Raw genomic sequence first — 26,844 nt, forward strand, 5'->3', positions numbered from 1 at the left:
TGTCGATAATACATTTGTGATTTATGAAGCACCACTTTTTGCCCAATAACATTCTTACCCCAGCAGGGTGTAGTGCCGTCAGTGCACCTCATGCGGTGCGCTGTAGGCATTACTTAAGATTCTTCGCAGCTTCCCTTCGGCCCCTAGCTGGAACCGTTTTCATTCCTTTTACTCTACCTCCGTTCATATTCTCTTTCTTCCATCTTACTCTTCACCTTCTAACAATGTTTCGACATTATTTTCAGCATGAATGACCTCAAACTCCCAGCAATTGGCCTCTGGCCTAAATTTTATATTCCAATCCAGTAGCATTTATACAGGTGATTTTTTAGTCATATTTACCATGGAAATATTAACTGAAAATTCAGCTGCAACGATGTTTACTAATATCCAATGACTGGATGCGTTAGACTTTGCAATAACAAAAGTTTTAGGTTTGAGCAGGTGTATATATACCATTTAATAAGAGGTAGAATTGGGATGTATAATACATCTAGAAGTCCACACCAGACCTCTTTTACACTCCCATGTTTTAACTCACGTGTCGCAGCGTCTTTTCCAGATATCATAGGTCTACAAGCAATGTTTTTTTCAAAAGCCCATAACTCTTGACCAGTAGCCGTTGTGGATATCGATATCTTTCTGCATTGGCTTTATGATGCCGTAATATTATTATTATTATTATTATAATTATTTTATTATTATTATTATTATTATTATTATTATTATTATTATTATTATTATTATTATTAGTTAACCAGTAATATTGTACAGAAGCATCATTAAACTGGCTATGTAAACTACAGAAATTTTGATCGAAATAATCTTAAGAATAGGTGTCGATTTATATATATATATATATATATATATATATATATATATATATATATATATATATATATATAGAGAGAGAGAGAGAGAGAGAGAGAGAGAGAGAGAGAGACATACATATACGTATTTTATATATATATGTGTGTTATATATATATAAATATATATATATATAATATATATATATATATATATATATATATGTATATATATATATATATATATATGTGTGTGTGTGTGTGTGTGTGTGTGTGTGTGTGTAAAGAGAGTCCGTAATGTCAACAAAATTATAGCATCTATATGCATCAGCTTCCAACTTTCAATATGCTCTATAAAACTCAGAATGCTACAAAAAACAAACAGCTTCCCAGTGCTTAGCCCATTTCTGCCATGGGAGAGCTTCAGATTAGTTGGCTATTATTTGGTTTTCTTTCTGTTTGGCTTCTGTTTGGGTTTTATTTCTGTTTGTCCAACTGTTGATAGTGGTTAAACTCTTACTTGAACCATTTCATATTTTGTATTTTGTGTGTGTGTGTGTTCGTGAGAAGCAGTAATCCAGTCTTTTTAGCCATTTATTTTAACTTTTACGCTGAAACTTATAATTTTCTATTGTTATTTGGGTTTCATTCAGCCTCTCTCTCTCTCTCTCTCTCTCTCTCTCTCTCTCTCTCTCTCTCTATATATATATATATATATATATATATATATATATATATATATATCTAATTTATCGAGCCTCGATGGCTCAGTCGGTTACAGCAGCAGCTTCGGACTTCGTAGAGGTCTGTGGCGCGGGTTCAAACCCGCAGCCGACTGATCAAAGAGACAGACACTTTGCTATCTGTGTAGACATCCCGGGATTATATATGTAATCAACGGATAGGTTTGCTTAAAAAGCAAATGGATGTTACAGACTAAAAACACACACAAAACAAAGCCACTACAACACCTTTCTAAAAACATAACAAACATCTCACACGTCTCGAACTCTCGCCATACCCGCGCAATAACTTCTCGCTGCTGGGAAGAAAGGGCGTTGGGTCGGGTATGATACATGAAACATACGTACCGGGGTCTAAAGCGATGGTCAGGCAGGGCAGCCGATCGAGACCACAGGTCTACAAAGCCAAATCAAAAAGTCCTTCAAAAGAAGGCATCGTGCTTACCCCATACAAAAAATGGGAATAAAAGCACGTTAAAAGAAGAAGAATATATATATATCTAATTTATATATATATATATATATATATATATATATATATATATATATATATATATATGTATATATATATATATATATATATATATATATATATATATATATATATATATATATATATATATATATATATATATATATATATACAAGCTTCTAAAAGATAGCAATTTCTGTCTTTACAATACCAGGCCAAAGAGAGAGAGGAGTTTCTTGACGTTTTAAGATCCTTCCATGTATGTAGTACAGTATATGTATGTGTACATACATATACAACGCGACTTGTCGCATTGCCGACATGACCAGGAATCATGAATAATACTGACTCTGCAAAGGAGTCCTGACGAACTCTGAACCTTTGGAGTCTTTTTGCGAGTCCCCTGAAGCTGCTCGAAGTCTTCAGGAAGTGATTCATCACTGCTGTTACAACATACGGAGATCATAGACGTCCTGTGGAGACCTGACGAGCTCTCTGAAACCTTTGGAGTCGATTTCTTGACTTGGAGATTATGTGGCATATTCTGGATCTAAGCCAAAGAAAGGGAGCGTTACTTTACAAGAAAGCATCATCATGTTTAACTGCATAAACGCTGTGTTCAATTGTCTCCGAATTGGAGTTAATATTTGTTATATAATTCTTCCCTCGGAAATTACATTTGTGCTCACTAGCCTGGGCTTGCTTTCAGAATATCTTTCGAACGCCCAGGAAAATCTCGTGAGTTATAATTCTAATCGAAACTGGACCATTCAAGAGGAAACTAATCAGCGAGGGAGAACAAAAGGACAGGAGGAAAGACTGACACAGGAAACTGAAGAAAGAGGACATTTGGAGGAAAAGGTTTGTCATCTAGAGGAAAACAGAATTTTGCGCTCGACGTCATCAACTTTTACTACGAAGAACGAAGAAAGACTCGCTCCAGTCCCCCATTGTGAATGGAGGGATTTATCAGACGCCAGGAAAAGGATATCGTTTCTTGAAGAGGAACTGGCGAGGGTGGAGAAAGCGAGAGCAGGAGGATTGCAGACGACGACTTGGCAACATTCAGAGCGTTCGACTGACGTTGTTGATCACTTGATAGCCGTCACCCAACGCCTAAACCAGGATGTCCGTCAGAGGGACCTCCAGGTCCAGTCTCTGAAACAGGAAGTCGACCAAGAAAAACTCCGGCGGGAGGAGCTCGTCCGTCAACTGCAGCTAGAGAAAATGTCCCAGCAAAGTAAATTCCAGCAAGAAGTTTATGAACTGAGGCAAGAAAAAGGAGAACTCGAGGAAGCCCTGACCAGACAACGTACAGAGTATCATCAAGCGAAGGAATGGCTAAGGGATAAAAATGAAGAAGTAGAAATGTTAAGAATAAAAAATAAGGACTTGGTGGGAACGAACGCGAAAATAAAGAGAGAGAACAAAGAATTGTTAGCGGAAATAGAAAATTTGAGGCTCTCCGTAGGGAAGCTCAGCACACAGTTGCCTGAGCAGCCAAAGAAGGTAGATGACTGTGAGAAGCTTCAAAGAGCCCTTCAGAGGGAAAGAGAAAAGAATGACTGCCTGATACATCTGTACAGACTACAAAAAGATCAAATTGATGTTTTAACGCGCCTTGCACAGATGAATAATACCAGCCTAGAGCCAAGAGGGTCGACCGGAAGTACCAAACTGACACAAAAACTAGCAGAGGAAGAGGAAACACAGAGGAAATCTGGTCAGCACACTTGTTCCTCAACTGGTCAAGAAACGCAAGAGAATTTCGCTCCAACAGAAATCCACGATGCCAGCAGTCAGCACCTGGATAGAATATTAAGAGACTGTAAAGAGAATGAGATGACTTCAGAAGAGGGGCACAGTGACTTGGAAGAGAGACATGGACAGGAAGAGATAGGAGAAGAAACTGCTTTAGAAGCCCTGGAATTTACTAAGGATTTTGAGGGCATGTCTAAAGCCGTACAAGATAACCGTCGAAATTTATTCAGACTAATCGGATATGAACTTCAAGAATGGATAGATAGCAGAAGGAAAAAGATGATTCGGAAAATAGTTAAACCAACGAGTTTGGAGCTACCAAAAACTCTGAGGGAGTGTGAAGAGAAATTCCAGGGGATCAAGAGACTCCGTCATGATGAAAGGAAACTCTTCAACGTATTAAGGCGCTTGAATATTCCAGTAGTCACCTTGGAAGATGTTCCTCTCCCGTCGTTCAACGTAGTTGGCAGAGGCGCTTTTAGTACGTGCTATCGCTACCATTTTGACGATGTAGAGAAGCCTCTCATAATTAAGGTGCCCTTCGTAAATCTCAACGTATTATTTAGACCAGCTCTCCGTGATATGCTGATAGAAGTATCTTATATGTGGGCGCTAAGGGGCATAGAGGGAGTGCCAAAGGTTTACGCAGTGTCCGCTGTACCACCCTATAGCATTATCATGAACGATGCTGGTACAGTGACATTTCTCGAATGGGGTTTTCGAACGGACCGAAAACCCATAGAGGTAATATTAATGGTAAAGAAGATTGCAGAGATTGTCGCAAACATGCATCGTCGGGGTATAGCCCATAACGACCTGCACGGCAGAAATGTCGTTATTGATGAAGAGACAAATCGGCCGACAATCGTGGACTTTGGCCTTGCGGACAAGTTTGGTAAGAAACATCGATTTGGATTAAAAATGGCCTGGGGTACTAGCCACGTGAATTCAGACGACGATATCAACCAGCTTTTCACATTGCTGCGTGCATGCACAGCAAGTAGCACAGAAATGCACAAGGCTCTGGAAAGCGTTTTGAATAAAATGTCTAAGCTTCTTGGAGAAAGGGACCGTTCAGCTCAAAAAGTTGCCGATTTATTAGGAGACGTTCTTGAAATTATGAGAATGGACTCGAAGATATCATCGAGTGAAAAATTGACGAAATGCAATAATGGCACGAAGAAGACGAAACTTACAGAAGTCTGACTGGTGAAGAGTTGATGCAGATTCGCCGTGTTCTGGAGGAGTTGCGATCTTCTTGGCCCATTCGGCGGGGTTGACTGCAGGATGGGTGTTGGCTGCTGTAATTTCAGCAGCATCCAGCTAATGGGAGGTCCCCCACCCCATTACCATCCTCCAGCCAACCTCATCGACTGGCCATGGAAATCGCAACGTCTTTGGAACGTGACTCATCTGCATCAAATGTTCCGGAGGAGTTGCGATCTTCTTGGCCCATTCGGCGGGGTTGACTGCAGGATGGGTGTTGGCTGCTGTACCCCCCCAGCAGCATCCAGCTAATGGGAGGTCCCCCCACCTCCCATACACCCATCCTGCAGCCAACCTCATCGACTGGGCCATGGAAATCGCAACGTCTTTGGAACGTGACTCATCTGCATCAAATGCTCCGAAGGAGTTGCGTTCTTCTTGGCCCATTCGGCAGGGTTGACTGCAGGATGGTGTTGGCTGCTTGCAATTTCCCCAGCAGCATCCAGCTACGGGGAGGTCCCCACCTCCCATACACCCATCCTGCAGCCAACCTCATCGACTGGGCCATGGAAATCGCAACGTCTTTGGAACGTGACTCATCTGCATCAAATGCTCCGAAGGAGTTGCGTTCTTCTTAGCCCATTCGGCGTGATTAACTGCGGGATAGGTGTTGGCTGCTGTAACCCCCCAGCAGCATCCAGCTAACGGGAGGTCCCCCCCCCTCCCATACACCCATCCTCCAGCCAACCTCATCGACTGGGCCAAAGGAAGTCGCAACGCCTTTGGAACGTGACGCAACAAAACAAGCAAACAGTCCGTCAGAATTCTGTAACCCATTTGTTGTAATGACCTGTGTACTTTGTATCTCATTTCATCAATTTTGTAACTGAAAAAATAAAGCTGATAATGTTCGTTTCCGGTCCGAACAGCCTTACTCGATTTTTTATTATATCTTTCGAATCTGCATTAAAAAATAAAAAAAAATACTCTTAAATACATAATTCTCGCAAACTAATATTTATTGGCAACTTGTAAAATTTTACCTGCTATTGGATGTTCTGCAAGTGTCGTAAGCCTACGTGTTAGCCTACTTTGATCTGTGCATGACAAACATATTTTTTCGATGTTTTCTTGGCATTTTCAATAATTCCATTCTAGATTTCAGCCAGAATTCATTCGTTTCTTACATAAGCATCAGGCAATGCCGTCGTTTTCTGATGAAATTAGTCGCCTGGAACGTCTAATTGGTCCTTGCCCGATGCGGTCGTTTTGTTGGTCATCAACCGCATAGGAGGCGCTTTAAAGCATTGGTTACTGGAAATGAGTTACCTGAACGGGAGAAAGAGAGGCGACCGCAGCATCAGATGTGGCTAACGAGGCAACACTATCATAATGGTCTTTATTCATAAAACTTCCTGGAAATAAGATCGTTGGTGAATTTATCCTCTTGTGTAAATTTTTTACACAGGAGGATAAATTCACCAACAATCTTATTTCCAAGAAGTATATTAAAGACCATTATGAAAGTGTTGTCTCGCTGGCCACATCTGACGCTGCGGTTGCCTCTCTTTCTCCCGTTCAGGTAACTCGGTTACTTCCAGTAACCGATGTTGCAGGCGCCTCCTATGCGGTTGATGACCAGCAAAACGACCGCATCGGGCAAGGACCAATTAGACGTTCCAGGCGACTGGCGGGACTTTCATCAGAAAACGACGGCATTGCCTGATCTATGTTTGACGACCGGTTCCAGAGGGTATAAACAACTTCGCTTGTTTTGAGTCCTTTTATGTTTACTTGGTTGGAGTGCTACATCAACGCGTCAGATTGAAAAGAGGAACCGAACAAGTTCCCGAAAGCTATCTGTACTGTCTTATCTTTAAATATATGTACATACACATAACTGTGGGTTTGCTTCTCCATTTTAAAACTCAGGCTACTATGAGTATTTTTTATTAATAATAATAATAATAATGATCCTCAATTTTCCATTGGATAAACAAGTTAATTTATCTATTCTTTATTAATTCACTCCTGACATTCAGATCTTTCTATAACAGAAGGTTCAAGGAATTCCTTCCCATCTTAACACAAAACCAAGAATCGGTGGAAATACTCCTTACAGAGCAAGCAGAAATTAATGGAAATTCTCTTTACACAAAGAACATAAATAACTGGAAATATTCTTTACACAAAGAATAGAAATCACTGGAAATATTCTTTACATAAAAAGAATCGCTGGAAATATTCTTTGCACAAAGAGTAGAAATCACTGGAAATATTCTTTACATAAAATACAAATCACTGGAAATATTCTTTACATGAAAAAACAGAAATCTCTGGAAACATTCTTTACATAAAAAACAAATCACTGGAAATGTTCTTTACATAAAAAACAAATCACTGGAAATATTCTTTATACAAAGAATAGAAATAACTGGAAATATTTTTTCATAAAAAAACAGAAATCACTGAAACTGTTCTTCAAACAAAAACATTAATCGCTGGAAATATTCTTTACACAAAGAATAGAAATAACTGGAAATATTTTTTTCACAAAAAAAAAACAGAAATCACTGAAACTATTCTTCAAACAAAAACATTAATCGCTGGAAATATTCTTGACACAAAAACAGAAGTCGCTGGAAATATTCTTTACACAAGTATTGAAATCACTGGAAATATTCTTTACATAAAAAATAATAATAACTGGAAATATTTATTAAACAAAAACCAGAATTCGCTGGTAAATGTACTTGACACAAAAACAAATAGTTGGAAATATTCTTTACACAAGTATTGAAATACGGTGGTGTAAATCCGTAGATTTGTCAAGAAATTTATTTTGGATACTTCAATGTATTCTTGTCAGTTTCTTTTGCCGCACGACGTTTTGACATGTCTATTGGTCATTGTAGAGACTAGTGAGACGATTCTGGAGACAAGAGGTGTGGGTGAAGGTACATGTAAGTGGCCAGCATTACGGACGAGAGCAGCGCTGAATTTTCATTGTTCATGATGGTCGGTCTTTTGGTCTATCATTTCCATGTGGCGTCATATTGGGTCCAGGTACAATTTATATGTCCAGATTTTAGCGATTCTGCCAATTCTGCACTCAAAGACCGTAAAGGATACAATAGTTTCTTGTTTGTCATTTTATGATAGTTCGTGATGTTGTCTTTTAAGAAAAGACTCATAGGTAATGTTACTCATTGTGATTGTGATTCGTATTCTGACGTGCTGTAAGGAATATTGCGGGCGCCAAGTAATATGTAAAAGTGTACCGTGATCACTGTGTTCCCACTGTGCAGTGTAATCAGTAAACTTAACCGCTGTCTCATGCAACACAATAATATGATGTAATGAGTATTTGTGCCCCGTGTGAAAAAATACACGTCTTTTTAACCAGTACATGAAAGTTACGAATCCTCGCATTTTTATGTAATCGGGTTCACGTAATAATTTGTTATCATGATGATTCAACTTTTGTAGAGAATCAGTTCGACGTTGAATTCCCGTTATACCCAAACCTAAAATTCTCTTATAAAAAGTTATAAAGTTTGGTAGTTCGGTACTAAAGTAAGTGACAGTAATTAATACCAGCAAATACAAGGTGATACTAGTATTTAGTGAATGATACTTGTGGAATTCTTTACAGATTAATGCAACGGTAACTGGGCAAGTTCCTACGACGCTGATAAGGAGAGGTGGCAACGTGGGTAGTTGCTGATCTAAATTTGAAGTTGGAGACAAGCGGTTTTGTTTGACGCCTGTGAGCCACTCAAATGACAATTTCGATGAAGCTGCAGTTGTAGAAGCAAATAAATAACAAAGAGATCATTTCATGTGCACGGTATTTAATCTCGTTAATTAACTAATAATGCATGGATGTATAAATCTCTTTCCTGTTGTAAAGGATTTTATTTTATTGTTAAGGAAATTACTTTAAATAGGGTGGACAATGCGGTATCACCTTGCCTCAGCGTGAGAAAAGGGACCCCTAGTACTAGTACTATACCAAACGGTGCTCACTGCATACGGGCAGAATTATGCTCATCATAAATGCGCTTTTCTCCTTGCAATTTACCTTGCAGTATATTTGATGTACATCTATAAATATAGTTACGATTTCAAACCGTATGGTTGAGGGGCTTGTCACGCTTGCACGCAGTTGATTTATATTCGAGTCATAGGTGCAAAGGGACTGGATAGCTTTAGGCTAAGGCCCTACACTTTTTTTTTTTTTATCGTGGATGAAAGTACTGATCTTAGAAGTCAAGGTGACGACGGACTTGCTTGAATTAATTTTTACTAATAAGTTTCGGTACTTTGTGTAAACTGTGAAGGCAAAATGCTATGATATGGCAGAAAGTGTGCATTTGTAGAATTGCCTCAATAAATAGGGTAGGCCTATGATATGTGGGCTTACGCGCTATAGCCATATCGACGGAAAATATGAATGTTCATATTGTAAAAATCACTTAAATTCCTTTCAACATCGTTGCATTTGTTTCATCTTACGTTACTTCATGATTTTTTTTTCTGAACAACGGTTATATTACCCCTGCAGTGTGGTGGCTTTAGATTGGAACATGAATTATCCGTTCTGCCGGCCTTCCATGAAAAGGTTACTGGTTCACTTGGCAAAAGAAATTTATGTATCCTATAATGTATTTTACTTTTTTTTTTTTTCTTAACGGGAGTCACGCAACTTATATAGAAGATCTCCAAGTACATTTGTACCTATGCTCAGTGAATCATAGTGGGAACAATAGCCTTATCTTTTCTGGTGTTCATCTTCTCACCCTACTGGTTGTATCACATACTGATCTGATCTAGAGCTCCGTGAAGTCTTGCAGTAACTTCATTATACATTTGGAAGAACGGATAGATAATAAGAAGTGCATCATCTGCATGCTGAAATAACTCTTGGTCAGGCTTAACATATAGGTAGACCTTGTGGAATGCCAGATATGAAAGGTCAGATCGACCTAGAAACGCCATCTTAGCCACATTCTGCTGCTGGTCATTAAAAAAATGACTTGAAAAAGATCAGCACATAACCTACAACACTGACATTTGAAGTTTATTTAAAAGTCAAGGTTAACGAAGTTAAAGGCAGCACTGAAATTCATTTGAACAAGTTTGGACTACTATTCTTTGTCAACTTGTTGGATATAAGGGCTGTAAGACGTACCAAACTATTTCCTGTAAGCATACTGGCTTACTGGAAGCAGATGCGTAGTTAAGCTTAAACACAGACTTTTGAACAACGTTAGATACCATTGAAAGAACATAATTGGTGCGGAATGCTTTAAATTTTGCAATTGAAATCGTTACCATGCAGTCACGGTATTATAAAACTTCCACTTACGCAAAAAACACAGTTTAAACAATACATTTCGAGTTTAACATAAAGTGCCTTAGATAATTTTATCAAACCAAAATACTAATGGGGAGAAGCCATCTGATTCTCCACCCCCACAATCTAGATTGTCGGTTTCAGTGGCCCAGGTAGTTGCGACGCCAGATGACCTGCAATAAATAGAGTCTACTCCCTAGGCTGATAGGGATCATACTAGCGAATTAAGCCAGAGTACCACAGGGAGCCATGTTTACTCCTTACTCGTTGGTTTTGACAGTTATCCTAATTTCTCCTGGCAAATCTGTTAAATTTATTTGATTCGCTGTAAATTGCAGCAAAATTCCATAAGCTTAAGTAGAAGCAATTACATCATCATATGACGAAGCTATCATCACAATTAGCTGTAAAGTTTTCATAGCCGGGTTTTACAGTTTCATTAATTCACATTTTCTTGTAAAAGCCAAGAATAGATCCAATATTAACAATAAATATTTCTCCAGCGGTCATTACATTTTCCTGAAAAGACAAAAACTATCAGAGAGAGAGTGAGAGAGAGAGAGGTTGAATGAAACCCGAAATAACAATAGAAAATTATAAGTTTTATTGTCCTTATCTTTTCGGCATTTTATTTACATCACAAGTTTATATTGACCCTCTGACATGTCATTGTACTTCCCCAAAATGAAACAAAACCTCAAAAAACACATTCATGGAAAGTGACTGACAGTTACATTAAAAAAAAACGGAGAATACAACTGTAACTCCTACTTCATTTACATTATGATAAAATCAGGCGGACGACTAATACAATAGAAAAAAAAACCGATGCCATATACAGGACTGGAAATAATGGACTAAATGCGTACAGACAAACCAACAGATATGGTAACTGAGCAAAAGTGTATGTGAGAGATGATGAGACATGTATGTATACATTATATATATAAAGAGTTCATTATTCTCTTCTGGATAGTCTTCAGCATATGATGAAACTGAGTGCCAAAAATTAACAATAGTTATTAAGCGTTAGATAGTATCCGATCGACTATTTTTTGGGAAGAAAAACCAACTAAAGTGATTAAAAGACATTCTGCGTCAGATGCTGTGCTCACTGCTCTCATAGAAGAGATAATTATGGAAGTGTTTTTATTTATCTATCACGGTCAGACATGACATAACATTCATTATGACGTATTTTTTAAGGGACACAGCTGGGCTTCAGAAAGCGTCAGTGCAAATTAACAGGGTAAGTGTCAGATCTACAGAGGATTAGGTGCGATGCCGTGAGATAGAAAACGGAATTATGGATGCTGGATCAAATGAAGTACTGCAAGAAAGAAAACGGGACTATGGATATTGAGTTGCACAGCGTCATATGTCTTTAACCAACAATATCCTAAGAATTGATGAAAGGGAAACTAAAAGATCTTGATGATGTAGAATTAAAGGGATGAGACGACTAGCAAGAAACTTTCTTTTTTAAGTCTTTGAGTATTTCATCAGCTACTGTACTTATGCAACATTCTATTACACTAAATTGTGCTTATTTTCCTGTCTTTTGTTTTTCTCTTTGTATCAGACACACGCGTTCTTTACCTTGATCACAACACAAGTTACATAAATCTTACCCTAGATGTGGTACCCGATTCTGATTAAAGAAACTTGCAAAAATCTTACAGACAGACAGATTCAAACCTGCTTCAAAATAATTATGTGAGGCACGTAATGTACATGTTTCCTATTGGTAGCATAACATAAAAAAAATCCAGGTTAATATTTCTCAGCACCGAAATAATTTCCTTACTGTGGATGTCATTTTGGTTACCATTACTAAGTGAATGTTTATGTGCGTGATGGATAGGATAAATAATGATATATGAAGAGAAGTAAGATGATTCCTTTTCAGATTGAAAGCATTCGTGATAAATTCCTTTTATTATTTTGATAAGGTGAAGGAAAATCCAAATCAATCTCGACAATATAAATGCCATGAGGTTCTAAAGTTTGTCGATAATTTTTTGATTGAATGTTTTTCCTTTTCCTGATATTTTACTATTTGAAAGGCAGCCTTTGGGACCACAGATTGAATTTACGTGTGAATCATCACACAAAACATACTCCCTCCTGTTCAGAGGAGCCGTTGCAAGTTTTCCTACTGTATGACGACTGGTTCGGTCTAATTTCCCAAGAAACAGCAGCGCCATAGTCAACTGCGACGCTGCTGTCAGCTCTCTGCTGCAGTCAGCCCTCCTCGCTGCTGGTCAGCCTCCCTGCTGCTGTCAGCCTCTCGTTGCCGTCAGCCTCCTCAAGCCGCTGTCAGCCTCCCCTGCCTGTCAGTCCCCTTAAGCTGCTGTCAGTCTCCTTAAGCTGCTGTCAGTCTCCTCAAGCTGCTGTCAGCCTCCTCAAGTTGCTGCCAGCCTCCTCAAACTGCTGTCAGTCTCCTCAAACTGCTGTCAGTCTCTTCAAACTGCTGACACTGCTGCCAGCCACAAGGAGAGTCAAGGCCGGGAAAAGGGCTATTCAGGCCCTCTCTTAGACATGCCTGTAGCCTGGATCGAGACGACTCTGACTTACTTAGATAACGGGCTTCAAAACTTACTCTTGTATAGCAGTATTGTGGGTTGGTGCCCTTTCCCACGCATGATAGGTAGAAAAGCTAGAAATATTTAGAAAACATCTTGAAAGATTGACACTTGAAAGGGCTACGCTATTTGATTTAAGTCTCAGCATACTCCAAACTGAACGGGATAAAAAAAGGGAAATAGTTTCTGAATCAGTTTCGTATGAACAGGCGCGTATGCAATTTTTATACAATTAAAAAGTCTCTTTTTTTTTGTTTATTAACATAAATAAATTCTTTGGATGTGCTGTGTAACAAAGTGGAACATTAGTAAATGTGTTATTAGTTTGAGTCTCATTTTCCCGTGATAAACCAGGCATGATTGTCAAAACACTCAAGAGGCAAAAATGATGGACATGAAAGATGCAGAGTACTTATTGATATTTGGAATTAGAGGTATACAAACATTTTAATTCTCACAATGATCGGACAATATTTCAATATGTTCATAGGAATTTTCATTTTTTTCTCCAGATTCTGTTGGCATGTTGATTCAGACGATACTGTGGCACTGATTGTACGAGCATTTCTTCCAGCTCAGCAAGTGAATGGGGTGAGTGGGAAGATGAATTTCATTGAATTTCTGAGTAAGGAAAATGTTGTTATGTGCATGTTGGCATATGTTTTCTATCTTTTCATGTCCTTAGTTCAACTGTTTACGATAAAAAAACGAGAAAGTTTAGAATTTTGAAACGCAGATCCTGTATAATTATATAAATGCACCGATATATGATAACATATATATATATATATATATATATATAGTATATATAATATATCTGTGTGTGTATGACACACACACAAACAGAACTATGCATTTTATCCCTATCATTTATACACGAACGCGTAGACAGTATCGGCAGTGAACCGCAATGGGAGAATATTCAGAGACAACATGACGTCCGTGCCTCTTCATCGAACAAAAACTAACCAATCATGTTTTGATTTTAGGACCATAATCACAACAAGCACATCCACAATGTAGATTAGAGGTACCAGATACAAAAGTAGTCGTGTCCAGTTTATCGTCATTTTGGTCATTTCGTTCCACAAGTGTTCGTCCGGCACACAGTCGTCTAGATAACAGTAAACACGAGATGACATTGCGACTTTTTGACATTAACGCACTCGACCCTCCTGAAGTGTTGTATTAGTGACCCATCCAGGCAAATGCCTCACCATAATAGTTGTGATGATGACACTATACTTTTGAAGAATATAAGCCTGGCTTGGTTTGTCAAATACCACAGATAAGACCGAATGATGAATTTGGAAACTTGATGAAATTCGGGACACACAGAAGAAGGAAGTCTCCTGTTTCTCGTGTGACAGGTTACTCGCTTGCTTTGTTGTTTATATGCTTCTAAAAAGGACATTTAGTATTACTAGTCGCCAATAAAAACGAGACGCCATGAGCCTTTTTCTATGGCACTCTCTTTAAGCAGGTAAAATCTCTTTGAAATTGATTGTCAAAAGATTGTCAGATGCATGAAATTTGGCCCTTGAAGAGATAATCAAACTTAATGATCAAGTCCTTCCCTTAAACACCGGGATATTTCGTCATACTCCTCGACTTAACACTATTCTACCCAGCACATGTAAAGTGGGTCATGGGTATTCTTCTATGCGCTAATGACAGGGTAAGCAATAAGGCCTCTGGAGATCTAAGCTCTGACCGTGGAGTCCTATTGTAGGACAGCAGATTACTGAGTGGAGACGGGTACGTTTAGTCTGACAGCTGGTCACTGAATGGAAGCCGTGGTTCCCTTTTGTATGACAGCAAATTATTGATTGGAAACTGGGTACCTTTGACCTGACGATAGGTCACTGAATGGAGACTGTGGATTCCTTTTTGGCTGACGGCAGATTACGTGATGGAGACTGGGTTCATTTGGTCTGGCAGCGGATCACTAAATGGAGGATGGGTTACTTTAGACTGACAGCGGGTCACTCAGTGGAAGTTAGATTACTTGAGTCTGACAGGAGGTTGCTGGATGGATGCTGTAATACTTTAGCCTGACCAAAGGTCTCACTGATTGGAGACTGGGTTCCTCTGGTTTGACACAGGTCACTGAACGTAGTCTGTGGGCACCTTATGTCTGACAGCAGCTTACTGAAGGGAGAATGTGGGTTCCTCTTTCTGGACAGCACCTTATGTCTGACAGCAGCTTACTGAAAGGAGAATGTGGGTTCCTCTTGCTGGACAGCAAGTTATTGTACGGAGACTAATGGCTGTTTTTGTGTGACGGCAGGTTACTAAATGGAAGCTATAACCCCTTTTATGGTATAGAAAGTTAATTTGTTTCTTGGGCACTAAGGTGACAGAAGAGTAGAGTTAAAAGGCAACAACATTATTCTGTGAGATTAAGACACTGGAAATATGAATGCATCAATTCTTCATCATCGATAAAAGTTTTTATGCCAGATTTTCCCTTTAAGGCGTTGGGCCCTTCTGTCATAAACACTCCCTGTTTACACTTCCACCTGATCTAGGTCTTCATCCAAGTCTTTTCTTCGTGGATGCATTAATTCACATATTTCGTGCATCGGACGCACTGAAGTATCAGCTACTAGAGGTGTTTAAAAATTCATGAAACTTCATTTTGCTAGTTTCAATTGTTCGTCAGTGCAGACTCCGAACTGAGCCGTTCTTTAGGTTTTCTCTTCTCCTTCAGAAAGGATACCTGAAGTCAGCTGGTCTCTTCTGATAAAGTTAATGGTTAACACAACGACACAAGGTGAAACCAAAGGACTCTTGAACGTGGCCTACGGAGATATGATAATCCAGTTCTTAGATTCCTGAACTTTTTTGACATACATTTAGACTCCATATTGTTGATAGTCTTTGAGCATCTGTTTGTGGTATTTTACTAAGTAGTATAACAGATATATTATACATAAACGCAGATGGATACGAGGAAGACCTAAATGTGTACCGAAATGCGAAATGCAGAAGCGAGAACGAACGAGGCATGGAAAGAACATGAAAGAACCAACGTGAAGAGAATAATGACCGGTCTTTTAATCACTGGAAATGACCCAGTCTGTCCATCCCTCTAGTGGAAATGACGACGTCGATCACGAGGAACAAAAACCAAAAGAAAAAAAAAGTGTGAAAGAAAATAGAAGATAATGACAGAAAAAATCCACAAGTGTTGGCAAGCCAAGTCAACCATAGAACTACGGTAAACATGAAAGAGTAATACTGGTGCTATGGGATGTGAGAGCTACGTGAAAAGCGTTGTCCATAGTTATACTGAAGAAACATTATGCTTTTTTTTCTTTCTCTCTTTTCTTTCTTTTTTTTCTATGGTGACTACGTATGTTTAAATGGTATTTATAACCTAAACTGTAATAATGATAAAGTCGTTTGGGTACCTAAGCATAGGCTAATACTTTCGGAGTTGTTTGCCTGACATACTTGCATATAATAATTATTATGAGAAACATCTATGAAGCGAGCATCTACAGAGCTAATAGGTAAAGAACTCTTGTTTATAATCACCTGTATGATACACCGTCTCTCAAGATACACACCTTAAGAAACATGGAGAGTGGAAAATGATGCAGGGGCTGCGGGACCGTCATTTGTTTCCCCTGAGGGCGAACGAGGGCGGGGGGGGGCGCGTTCGAGGCGTCGCAACGGCTAGGGTCATTGACGCCTGGAGGCTAGATGGGAGGATTAAATGGTTGAATAAACCGAAGTTACTGATATGTTTCGTTCGTGGCCAATTGTGAGAAGGTAGAATTTGGGTCAGCCGAGCTCCTACTGAAGGATTGAGAGCATTATGATAAGAGGCGTTAAGAAGTTGTTTGATATATTCAAAATTTTCTCCTTTATAAGAGACAATATATATATATATATATATATATATATATATATATATATACACATATATATAAAATATAAATTTTCTCCTTTTTCAAGAAATGCTCAGACGTACCTATAATATATAATATTATGTAAACGACTGGAAGAGAATATTATGCTGGTCACTTCAGTTTTATATCTTGATAAAAGGCTGATTTAATTAACTGACTCATTTACCATTGCATTATCCTCTCTTGATAATTAAGAGAGAACTGATTTCTCTGTAAACTGAAACGCAGAATATTGAAAGAAATGAAACAAACATATCTACGTCAAGCCTTCTTATCATAATAAACTCAATTTTATGATTAGTACTTATAGTATAGACATTTCTGAGGAAGTCCTCGAAACATTGATCAATTTATTATTTGTTTTTTGTGTCAATCTAGCTAAGTTATCCCAGGAAACAGACTCTAGTTCCGCGCCACTGCTTCGAATCCCCAGCATCTCATTTTATTTTCTGTCAACAGTAATAATAAGTTTTGAATGTATAGAACCCTCATTAAAACAGAGGTATTGCCTAGGGATAGGGGCAGGTATTTATTTTATCTCATCCACACTACAGTTCTCAATGTATAAATCTCTTTACATCCTATTGTTATGACGATTCTTGAAATTCATTCCTATCATACGTCAGCATAAAAAATTATATCCTAAAACTCGGCCCTCGGGTGAGAAAGAGAGAAAAAGAGAGAGAAAGAGAGTGAGGGAAAGAGAGAGAGAGAGAGAGAAAGAGAGAGAGAGATCCAGAGGGAAGATGGGCCGCCTCATGATTACTTGTCTCATGACTGAGAGGGAGGTGGAGGATGAGGAGGAGTTGAAGGAGGAGGAGGAGGAGGAGTGTGGGTTTGGGAGGGGCGTCTCCCCGTCCTCCAGATCATCGTCAGATGATTTTTGGGGAAGAAGAAGAAGAACAACAACAACGGCTTCTTGGTCGAAGGCTTCTTCTCTCTTTAGGATCTGGGAATCGAGGCGTTCACTGACAACAATTTCAGCCCTGGGGAACGTGTGAAGTCCACGAGTAGATGAATCTGGAATGAATACAGAGACGTAAATACGCCTGTTTTATGTTTGTTAGGGAAGGTTGCCTCGCGGGGCTCATAGACGGGAGGCTGTATAAGAAGTCTAGACGAGTCAAGTTGACTGATATACTTACTTCATTACAAATCATAAGAAGGCAGAAATTTAGCTAGCAGAGATTCTTGTATAAGTATTTCATATATACGACTCTGTTTGTATTTATATATTATTACATATATATATACATAATACATATATATATATATATATATATATATATATATATATATATATATATATATAAATGTTCATGTTTACATCAATGTTTTGGATATTTCTTTTTAAAGGAGAGTTGATTATATTATCATAGGTGATCCATTTTTCTGTGGTTGACTCTGAGCTGAATGGTGACATTGTAAAGTTGATCTGTGTCCACGAAATCAGAGATAGCAACAATAAAACTGAAACTAGTACAGTACTTAAACTGACGTAAGAAAATACTATCATTATTATTATTATTATTATTATGTGAAGGTCATGAATTTGCTCAACAAGCTTCAAAAGAACGTAATGCCTATATAAAGGAAAGGACAAGGCATAAGACAAGACACACGTTCATTATCAGGAAATATGTCACCCTACGGACCAAACTTAAAAAAAAAAAATAAGCACAAACATCTATTTTCCTAACAAAGCATAGGACAAGGGATAGACAGGACGCGTGGTTATTAGTGCATGGTTATTATTAGCAGATATTTCACCAAACTGACCAAACTTTAAAAAAAAAAAGACAAGCACAAATATCTGTTTTGATCCTAGAATCCAAATGATCTTCCTTACCAGTCTGTGTCCTTCCGAAGCGGAGGAGCGGGCTGAAGTGATGAGTATTTTTATTTTCTCTTGTCTTCATGACAGCATATGGGGCACACAAATCACTTTTTGGGGGGGGTTGGGGGCGGGAAACTGGGGGGTGGGGCGCATTCATTCCTGACATTTATACTATATACATCGTCACTGCATTATCCCTGTTTTAAAACAATTCATGGTAAAATGCCTTTCCTAATTGAGAGTTTATGAGTAGCGCTTTTTCTCTGAGTATATCACAATACTCTAAACAATACGTATACATATGTATTTGCATATATACACACGCAAGTATATCTGGGAATATGTATATACACATACACTACATATATATATCTGGAAAGTCCAGAGATCCTTAGAACAGAGGAAATGCTTAGCAGAGAAGGACTTGGAGCCCTCCAGAGTTTTCTGTCCTTTGTAACAGTATGTACAGTTATCATCTAGGCATTTTAACAGGTATTACTTACTGGAAAGTACGCCCATAGGCTAAATGTAGCAACAGGCAGCTTTCTTCTCAGCGAAAACTAATCGTTTCAACATTGTCTTCGTTTTCTTATGATTTTCTTCTCTTAGCCACTGCCAATCAGTGAGTTGAGAGAGAGGAGGTTGGTGTTGGGGGGAGGGTAGGGGGAGGACCAGGGGGGAGGGAGGGAGGGAGGGATGGCTGGAGGAGGAGGGGGTGGGTAGATGACGAAAACAGAGCTGACTTTTAGAGTAGATAGAAGCACCAGTAAACTGTATTGAAGAACACGAAGGAGAGAGGAAAGATCACTCTGGAATACTTGTCGATAACGTTAACATCTTTAATGATAGGCATGGCCCCCTTGATGGCCGAGGCGCCCTTTTTCAGGGTAGAGATCATCCTCTTCCTGTTGGGGGCCTTGGGGGCGCGCAGACTGGACCGGGTGGGGAAGGAGTAGTTGCGGTTGATGCGAAATGAGGGAGGGAACTTCAGGTCCTGCAGAGATCCTTCGCTCGAGAAGAACTTGGAGTTGTGGCGTTGTCTGTCGGGGAGGAAAAAGAGTCTGCCTTCAGTTGCACTTATCTTTGTGTTTATAAAGCAATTTCATTCTAATGATTTTTTTTTATAAAGTTTTGTGATTGGAATAGTCTTCTGTTGTCTTGTGGGGTCGTTAGATCGACGTGACGTGTTATTTATCTCATTGCCAATTGAATGAATTGCTCATGTTGATACAGGGATGTTATGGGTTGAAAGGATATGTTGTAGAATATATCCTTTCAACCCAAAAACTCATTACTGAAATGTAATCATGAGTTAGAAGCAAATGATCCCTCATCAGGGCATTTAAACCTTTGTAAAGCATAGTGATGAAAAAGAAATTATTAATACTTGCTTATACACAATTATTATACTAGATATTCCGTTAACTTCCACCTCCCCCGTCCCCCGTCTTCCTCTGACCAGAAAAAAAAATAGATGAAATGAGAAAACTGTAGGTAAATAAAATCCAATTTCCCCAGTCCCACCTCACCTCGGCAAAAATAAATCGGTAAATTTCGATTGTGATCCTCCGATTTCTCACCTAATCGAAAGGCATGGGCGTCAGGTGCTTAGGTTTCTGTTCTCATGTTTCCTGCCCAGGAGTTTCCAGTTCTCTCACCCTTCAAATCTCAAACCCCCCAGAAATTTCAGTTCTCTCCCTCCCAAAATCTCAGTCTTACTTCCCATCAATCTCAGATAAATGAATAAATGAATTCCTCACCTAATCGAAAGATAGCTTCAGGTAATTGGGTACTTATTCTAAGTCATTCTGCCCCAGAAGTTTCCAGTTCTCTCCCCAAACCCCAAATAAATAAATGAATAAACAATAGGTAAATAAACAAACAAACAAATAAATAAATAAATAAATAAAATGCTTGTCCATTTGTGTCCCTGAATTCCTCACCTATCGAAAGGCGTGACTTCAGGTAATTAGGCACTTGTTTTCAGTTATCCTGTCCCAGAAGTTTCCAGTTCTCTCCCTTAACCTCAGATGAATGAATGAATAAATAAATAAATAAATGAAACGATTTTTTATTGTGTCCCTAAAATTTCCCACATAATCGAAAGGTGTGGCATCAATAATAAGACTCCCATTCTCGCTTTTCCTGCCTCAAAAGTTTCCAGTTCTGTCCCTTAACCTCAGATGAATGAATGAATAAATAAATGAAACGATTTCATTATTGTGCCCCTCAAATTTCTCACCTAATCGAAAGGTGTAGCATCAATAATTAGACTCCTATTCTCGCTTTTCCTGCCTCAAAAGTTTCCAGTTCTGTCCCTTAACCTCAGATGAATGAATAATAAATAAATAAACAAATAGATTAATAAATATATAAATTAAATAAATAAATAAATAAATAAATAAATAAATAAATAAATAAATAAATAAATAAATAAATAGGCAAAACGACTGTCTACCGGTCCCCCCTCCCTCCCCCCGACTTCCTCACCTAATGGAGGGGATGGGGGACATGCGGATGTCCTGCAGCTCGATGATCTCCTCGCTGGGGGCGGTGAAGCCGTCCGCCTTGATGGCCGCCGGAGGCTGCTTGTTCTGGCCGTTGCTCTCCTTCATCTTCTTCGCCTTCTTCTTCGCCCTCTGACCCCAGTAGGTGTAGTTGACGGCGGCGTACTCCAGCAGCGCCGCGAAGACGAACACGAAGCACATCACCAGGTAGATGTCGATGGCTTTGACGTACGAGATCCTCGGCAGGGAGGAGCGCACGCCCGTGCTGATGGTGGTCATGGTCAGCACGGTGGTGATGCCTGCGGGAGGCGCCAGGGCGTTAGTTAGCAAGGGCGTGGTGAGAGGGTGCGAAGGTTTAGATGATTTGATTTCGGGGGCGTAATTCTTTTTTAATAAGGGCTTCAGTGGGAAGTTATGGTTTCGGTATGATGGAATAGACTGTTTTATTATGGGACTGCGTAATGCCTGCGGGAGACGCCAGGGCGTTAGCAAGGGCGTGAGTGAGAGGGTACGAAGATTTAGATGATTTTATTTTGGGCTGTAATTCTATTTCTTTACTGCAAATGTGTGGTACTATCTTTTCACGAAAGGTTTGTTTTTCTGGCATTGCCAAAATTCCCGTGAGGTCAAAGTGTGTATTTCCGGGCATTGTGACAATGCGAAATATGGAGGTGATGAATGACAGTCTGAATTTCATAGTCCAGATCATTTCAATTCAAGTGCCCCAGGGCTTGGGCTGACAGCCTGAATTTCATAAACCAAATCAATTCAATTCATGTGCCCAGTGCTTGGGCTGACAGCCTAAATTTCATAAACCAAATCAGTTCAAATCATGTGCCCCAGTGCTTGGGCTGACAGCTTGAATTTCATAAACCAAATAAATTCAATTCATGTGCCCCAGTGCTTGGAGTAACAGCCTAAATTTCATAAACCAATTCAATTCATGTGCCCCAGTGCTTGGGCTGACAGCCTAAATTTCATAAACCAAATCAAACGAGATCAAACCAATAACAAAATCGACTGGAAACCTGCTCACCCAAAGCCACACGGGCCGAAGTGGCCTCGTGGTTGATCCAGAAGGACACCCAGGACAACATGACGATGAGGATACTGGGCAAGTAAGTCTGGAACACGAAGTAGCCGATGTTCCTCTGCAGGTTGAAGCTGATGGAGAGTCTCCTGTAGACGCCCGTGGCCAGTTCCTCCGTTCTGTCCTTGGCCTCGTACCCCATGATGGTGAACTGGGGCAGCTCGGCCTCTTCCACGCCCACCACGGGCGTCTCCTTCCAGTACATGACTACGTCCGCGACGGTGTAGCCATCTGTTGGTAATAGGAGGAATTATTATTGTGCCCCTAAAGCTTCATGATTCTTAGTTCCTTAGATGATTATTATTATTATTATTATTATTATTATTATTATTATTATTATTCAGAAGATGAACCCTATTCATATGGATCAAGACCACAAAGCCATCGACTTGAAATTCAAGCTTCCAAAGAATATGGTTTTCATTCGAAAGACGTAACAGAAGGTAATAGGAAATACAGAAAGCGGAGATTAGTTATTAGAAAAACAGATGAATTAACAATTTAATAATACATAAAAATCTAAGTAAAATATTATAATACACGAGTGGGGGACAGTAAAGATATGCTACAGGATTCAAAGTTACGATGCATAAATTGTACATGAAAACAACACGTTAAGACCAGAAATATTAAGGGAATGCTTAGAAATTCAGTAATAATTATTATGTATCTCTTCACATGAATGACGAAAACAAGACCATTTCGTGCTTTGCGCCCTCCCTTTAAAAAAATGGCTCAAATATTTAGAGAAGAGAAAAATTGTTAATAACTGCTTAAATCTAGCAAGAACGTAACTATATTTGTACCCATATCTTGTAGAGCTGTAGGCTTAATGGTATTACAATAGTTTATTTCATTGTGCTTTGCGGGCCCCTTCGCCCCAAAAATTGCGAAATATTTCTGGGGGGGGAGAGAAAATTTGTTAATAAACTGCGTAAATCTAGCAAGAACGTAACTACATTTGTACCCTTGTTGTAGAACTGTAGACCTAATGGCATCACGGTCGTTTGTCTCAGCGCATTATTACAGTGGATTATTACGATAAAGCTGATATTAGTAAGACAAAAACAACGACCTTTGTGGTAGAACTCCCTTTGAAGTACAAGCATAGTGGAAATGAATAATTACAGGTGGGGAAAAAGTGTTTCTTAATTACCTTAATGAAAGAAAAAACTAGGGAACTTTTGAAATATGAAGCAGACGCATATTTTCATAAAAAGCGTAAATATATTTAAAGACTATTTTCAGCAATATTGACCTTTGCATTAGCATAAACGTTAGTTTTAGCCAATAAACCAGAACAAAGAACCAATATAAATTAAAAGGTTTTATATAATGGCTGAAACGCATTAGGAAAAATCGACCTTGAAATATCAAAATAGAAATCCAAATCAAGGAGGAAAAAGAAACGAAAAAAAGGAGTAAAATTCCTCCATCTGAGAGAATCGACGGAGGAGAAGAAAAGAAGAAATCGTTTTCCTCCTCTGACAGAGATAGTCTCTCCGCAGAAAATTTCCCGGATTTGCTGACGCCCGGCTATGCGGCTGGCTTAGGTTATTACGACAATCAGAATGTTTTGCCAAAAAAACATGTCTGTTGTCTCTTTTCATTTTATTTGTTTCTATATTTGCTCTATTTTTTTTTGCTTTCGTTCAGTCCTTTTTCTCCTTGTCTTTTTTAATTTTATTTGTTTTTGTTTATTTTTATATGTGCTTTATTTTTTTTTCAGTCCTTCTTCCCCTTGTATTTTTTATATTTTATTTTTTTGATTTTTTTCAATCCTTTTTCCACTTTGTCTTTTTTTATTTTTTTATATTTGCTCTGTTTTTTGCTTCATTCAGTCCTTTTTTCCCCTTGTCTTTTGTTCATTTTGTTACTTGTTTTATGTTTTTTGTTTTTTATATTTTTATATTTGCTTTAATTTTTTATTCGGTTGTTTTTTTCCCTTGTATGTATATATAAGCCTTTTCTCCCTTAACTTCATTAGAACGATAAATGAACTATTGTAGTCTAGCATATATATATATATATATATATATATATATATATATATATATATATATATATATATGTATGTGTATGTGTATATATATATGATATCTATACGTATATTCATATATATGATATAGGCCTTCGATTCATAAGCGAACAGAATGTGTTTGTACGCTGTCAAAGCCCATTGTGAATCTATTGACTTACGTGTGCTAAACATCCTGGTAAGGTACTACTGTAGGATTACAACGAGAATTGAAAGGTCAGGGTTCTGATTTGAACCAATAGAAAAAAATGATATATGGGCGCCCGTCAAAGCCCATTGTGAATCTGTTGATATATATAGTATATCTAGGCATCTGGTAGTTGTGGACAGTGGTGGATTACAACGAAGGTTTCTGAAGGAGCTGTGGTTTGCTGTCTTGAACCAATAAAAAAGTGATATATGTATGTATATATATATATATATATATATATATATATATATATATATATATATATACTCTATATATGTGTGTGTGTGTGTGTGTGTGTGTGTGTGTGTGTGTATTGTTTGTTACTTTGTTTACTAAAATTTGCTCACAAGAATTTGGTTGGTAATATTTGTACAAATAAACATGAGCAAAGACATATATTTATATATAGTATATAAAACCCTCACTAAAATTAAATAAATTACTTATTGTCCTTGAGAATAATCTTTGTTATTTTCATGTATTTCCTCTTTATCCCTTTTATTCCCATCATCACTTCTCTCTCTCCATCATCCGCAAGAATCATGACCAGAGAGAGAGAGAGAGAGAGAGAGAGAGAGAGAGAGAGAGAGAGAGAGCTTCTTCTTTCATTGTAGTTATCATCACACTTCACTTCCCGCAGCCATCCAGGAAGCAGAGGGTATCAGCGCCTCCCCAGGGGGAAGCCAGCTCCTCGAGGGGAAACCCAGCGGCTCCCTAGGGAAACCCAGGTCCTCCCGAGGGGAACGGTACGAGGTGGGGAGGGGCGATGGCAGCCAGAAGGCAGCCTCTGAAGCCGAGGGTTTTCCAGGGCGTTGAAGGTATGTCGCTGCTGAAAGGCGTCTGAAAACCGCGTCTCAGACTTTTTCACGATTTCTTGGCTTTTTCCAAAAGGCGGAGCGGAGAGAGAGTGAGAGAGAGAGAGAGAGGGAGAGAGAGATGTTTGTGTATGTATGTGTGATGATTTTTTCATACGTAAACACACACTTGGGCACAGCAGTTTTAGAGAGGATATATATGTATATGTTATAATAAATTCACATATATGCATATAAATGTATATATATATATACATATATATATATATATATATATATATATATATATATATATATATATATATATATATATATATAGAGAGAGAGAGAGAGAGAGAGAGAGAACACATACGAACAAACAGATTTCGAAGCTTTCCACACACACACACACACAAACACGTATGTACGCACACACAGATGGAGAAATAGACCTGGAGAGTCACAACACGCACAAATAGAATCACAATAAAGTCAGAGAGGTTTGAAGGGTTGCCACAAATACTCACCAGAACATACAACCCACGCACACATACACACACACACATTTTAGGTGTGCATGACTTCAGGAATAGCAATTTTTTTTTGTGGGGAAGGGGCATCGTCTTTCCGTCGATATGACTCCCACGCCCATTTCTCTCTCTCTACCCCTTCCCCCTCTCCCTTCCCCCAAACACCACCACCCCCATCTTTTCTTTGAAGATATTTTACCAATACAAATATTCAGTACCTCCCTCTTGTTGCGTCAGTCTCTCGCGACCGATTGACACGGACGTTGCGTGCGTTTTCGCGTTACGTTCGTTGTTGCGTCATGAACGTTCTCCTGCTTACTGGTGGTACGTTTACTGAACGATAAGGCGTGCTTTTGTGTAGGGACAGAAACAACGACGAAGATTATATATATACATATATATATATATATATATATATATATATATATATATATATATATATATATATATATATATATATACATATATATAATATTACATACATAATATATATTATGTATACATATACACATATTTATATATATATATATATATATATATATATATATATATATATATATATATATATATTATATACATATTATATACACTTTATTTCAATGGCTTGGAAATAAACGAAACCGGTCAGGACCACACACTTATTTTTCACCTGTGGTAATGTGATAAATGAATCAGGTAAAACACATAACATATATATATATATATATATATATATATATATATATATATATATATATATATATATATCCTGCTACTGTTGATTATATGAGAATGAGTTCAACAGAATTCGAACAATAAATACAATAAATACATCGCTCTGATACACCGGGTGCTGGTTCGACTCCTGCTACCGACATCGAAATTACTTCATAATCTTGCATTTGGATCTCAGGCTTTATAGAGATAAATAAGTGTATCCAAGAAGTGCGAAGAATTTGAGGAGTCAAGATGGCATTGTGGTTATTACAGTTACGCACAAAAGTCAGTGTTTGCGAAGGCTGTGC

At 38.4% G+C, this 26,844-nt stretch overlaps 1 protein-coding gene and 1 long non-coding RNA gene across 3 annotated transcripts in view; one reads left to right on the forward strand and one right to left on the reverse strand.

Moving 5' to 3' along the window:
* LOC136834257 (uncharacterized) overlaps nt 1-26,844 on the forward strand; it is a 135,807-nt gene that overhangs the window by 28,412 nt on the left and 80,551 nt on the right. The window contains exon 2 of the long non-coding RNA XR_010851703.1: nt 13,447-13,525. This is a non-coding gene — a long non-coding RNA (uncharacterized lncRNA). The remainder of the gene's footprint in view (nt 1-13,446; nt 13,526-26,844) is intronic.
* Nucleotides 18,751-26,844, reverse strand: part of LOC136834255 (gamma-aminobutyric acid receptor subunit beta-like) — a 172,445-nt gene continuing 164,351 nt past the window's right edge. For both annotated transcript variants that reach the window (XM_067096600.1, XM_067096599.1), the window contains exons 6-8: nt 22,235-22,519; nt 21,182-21,497; nt 18,751-19,731 (exon numbers count right to left, since the gene is read on the reverse strand). In XM_067096600.1, the coding sequence (XP_066952701.1) occupies nt 19,437-19,731; nt 21,182-21,497; nt 22,235-22,519 (896 nt within the window). In that variant the 3' untranslated portion in view covers nt 18,751-19,436. The remainder of the gene's footprint in view (nt 19,732-21,181; nt 21,498-22,234; nt 22,520-26,844) is intronic.

This window comes from Macrobrachium rosenbergii, chromosome 53 (genome assembly GCF_040412425.1).
Source record: "Macrobrachium rosenbergii isolate ZJJX-2024 chromosome 53, ASM4041242v1, whole genome shotgun sequence".
Lineage (NCBI taxonomy): Eukaryota > Metazoa > Arthropoda > Malacostraca > Decapoda > Palaemonidae > Macrobrachium > Macrobrachium rosenbergii.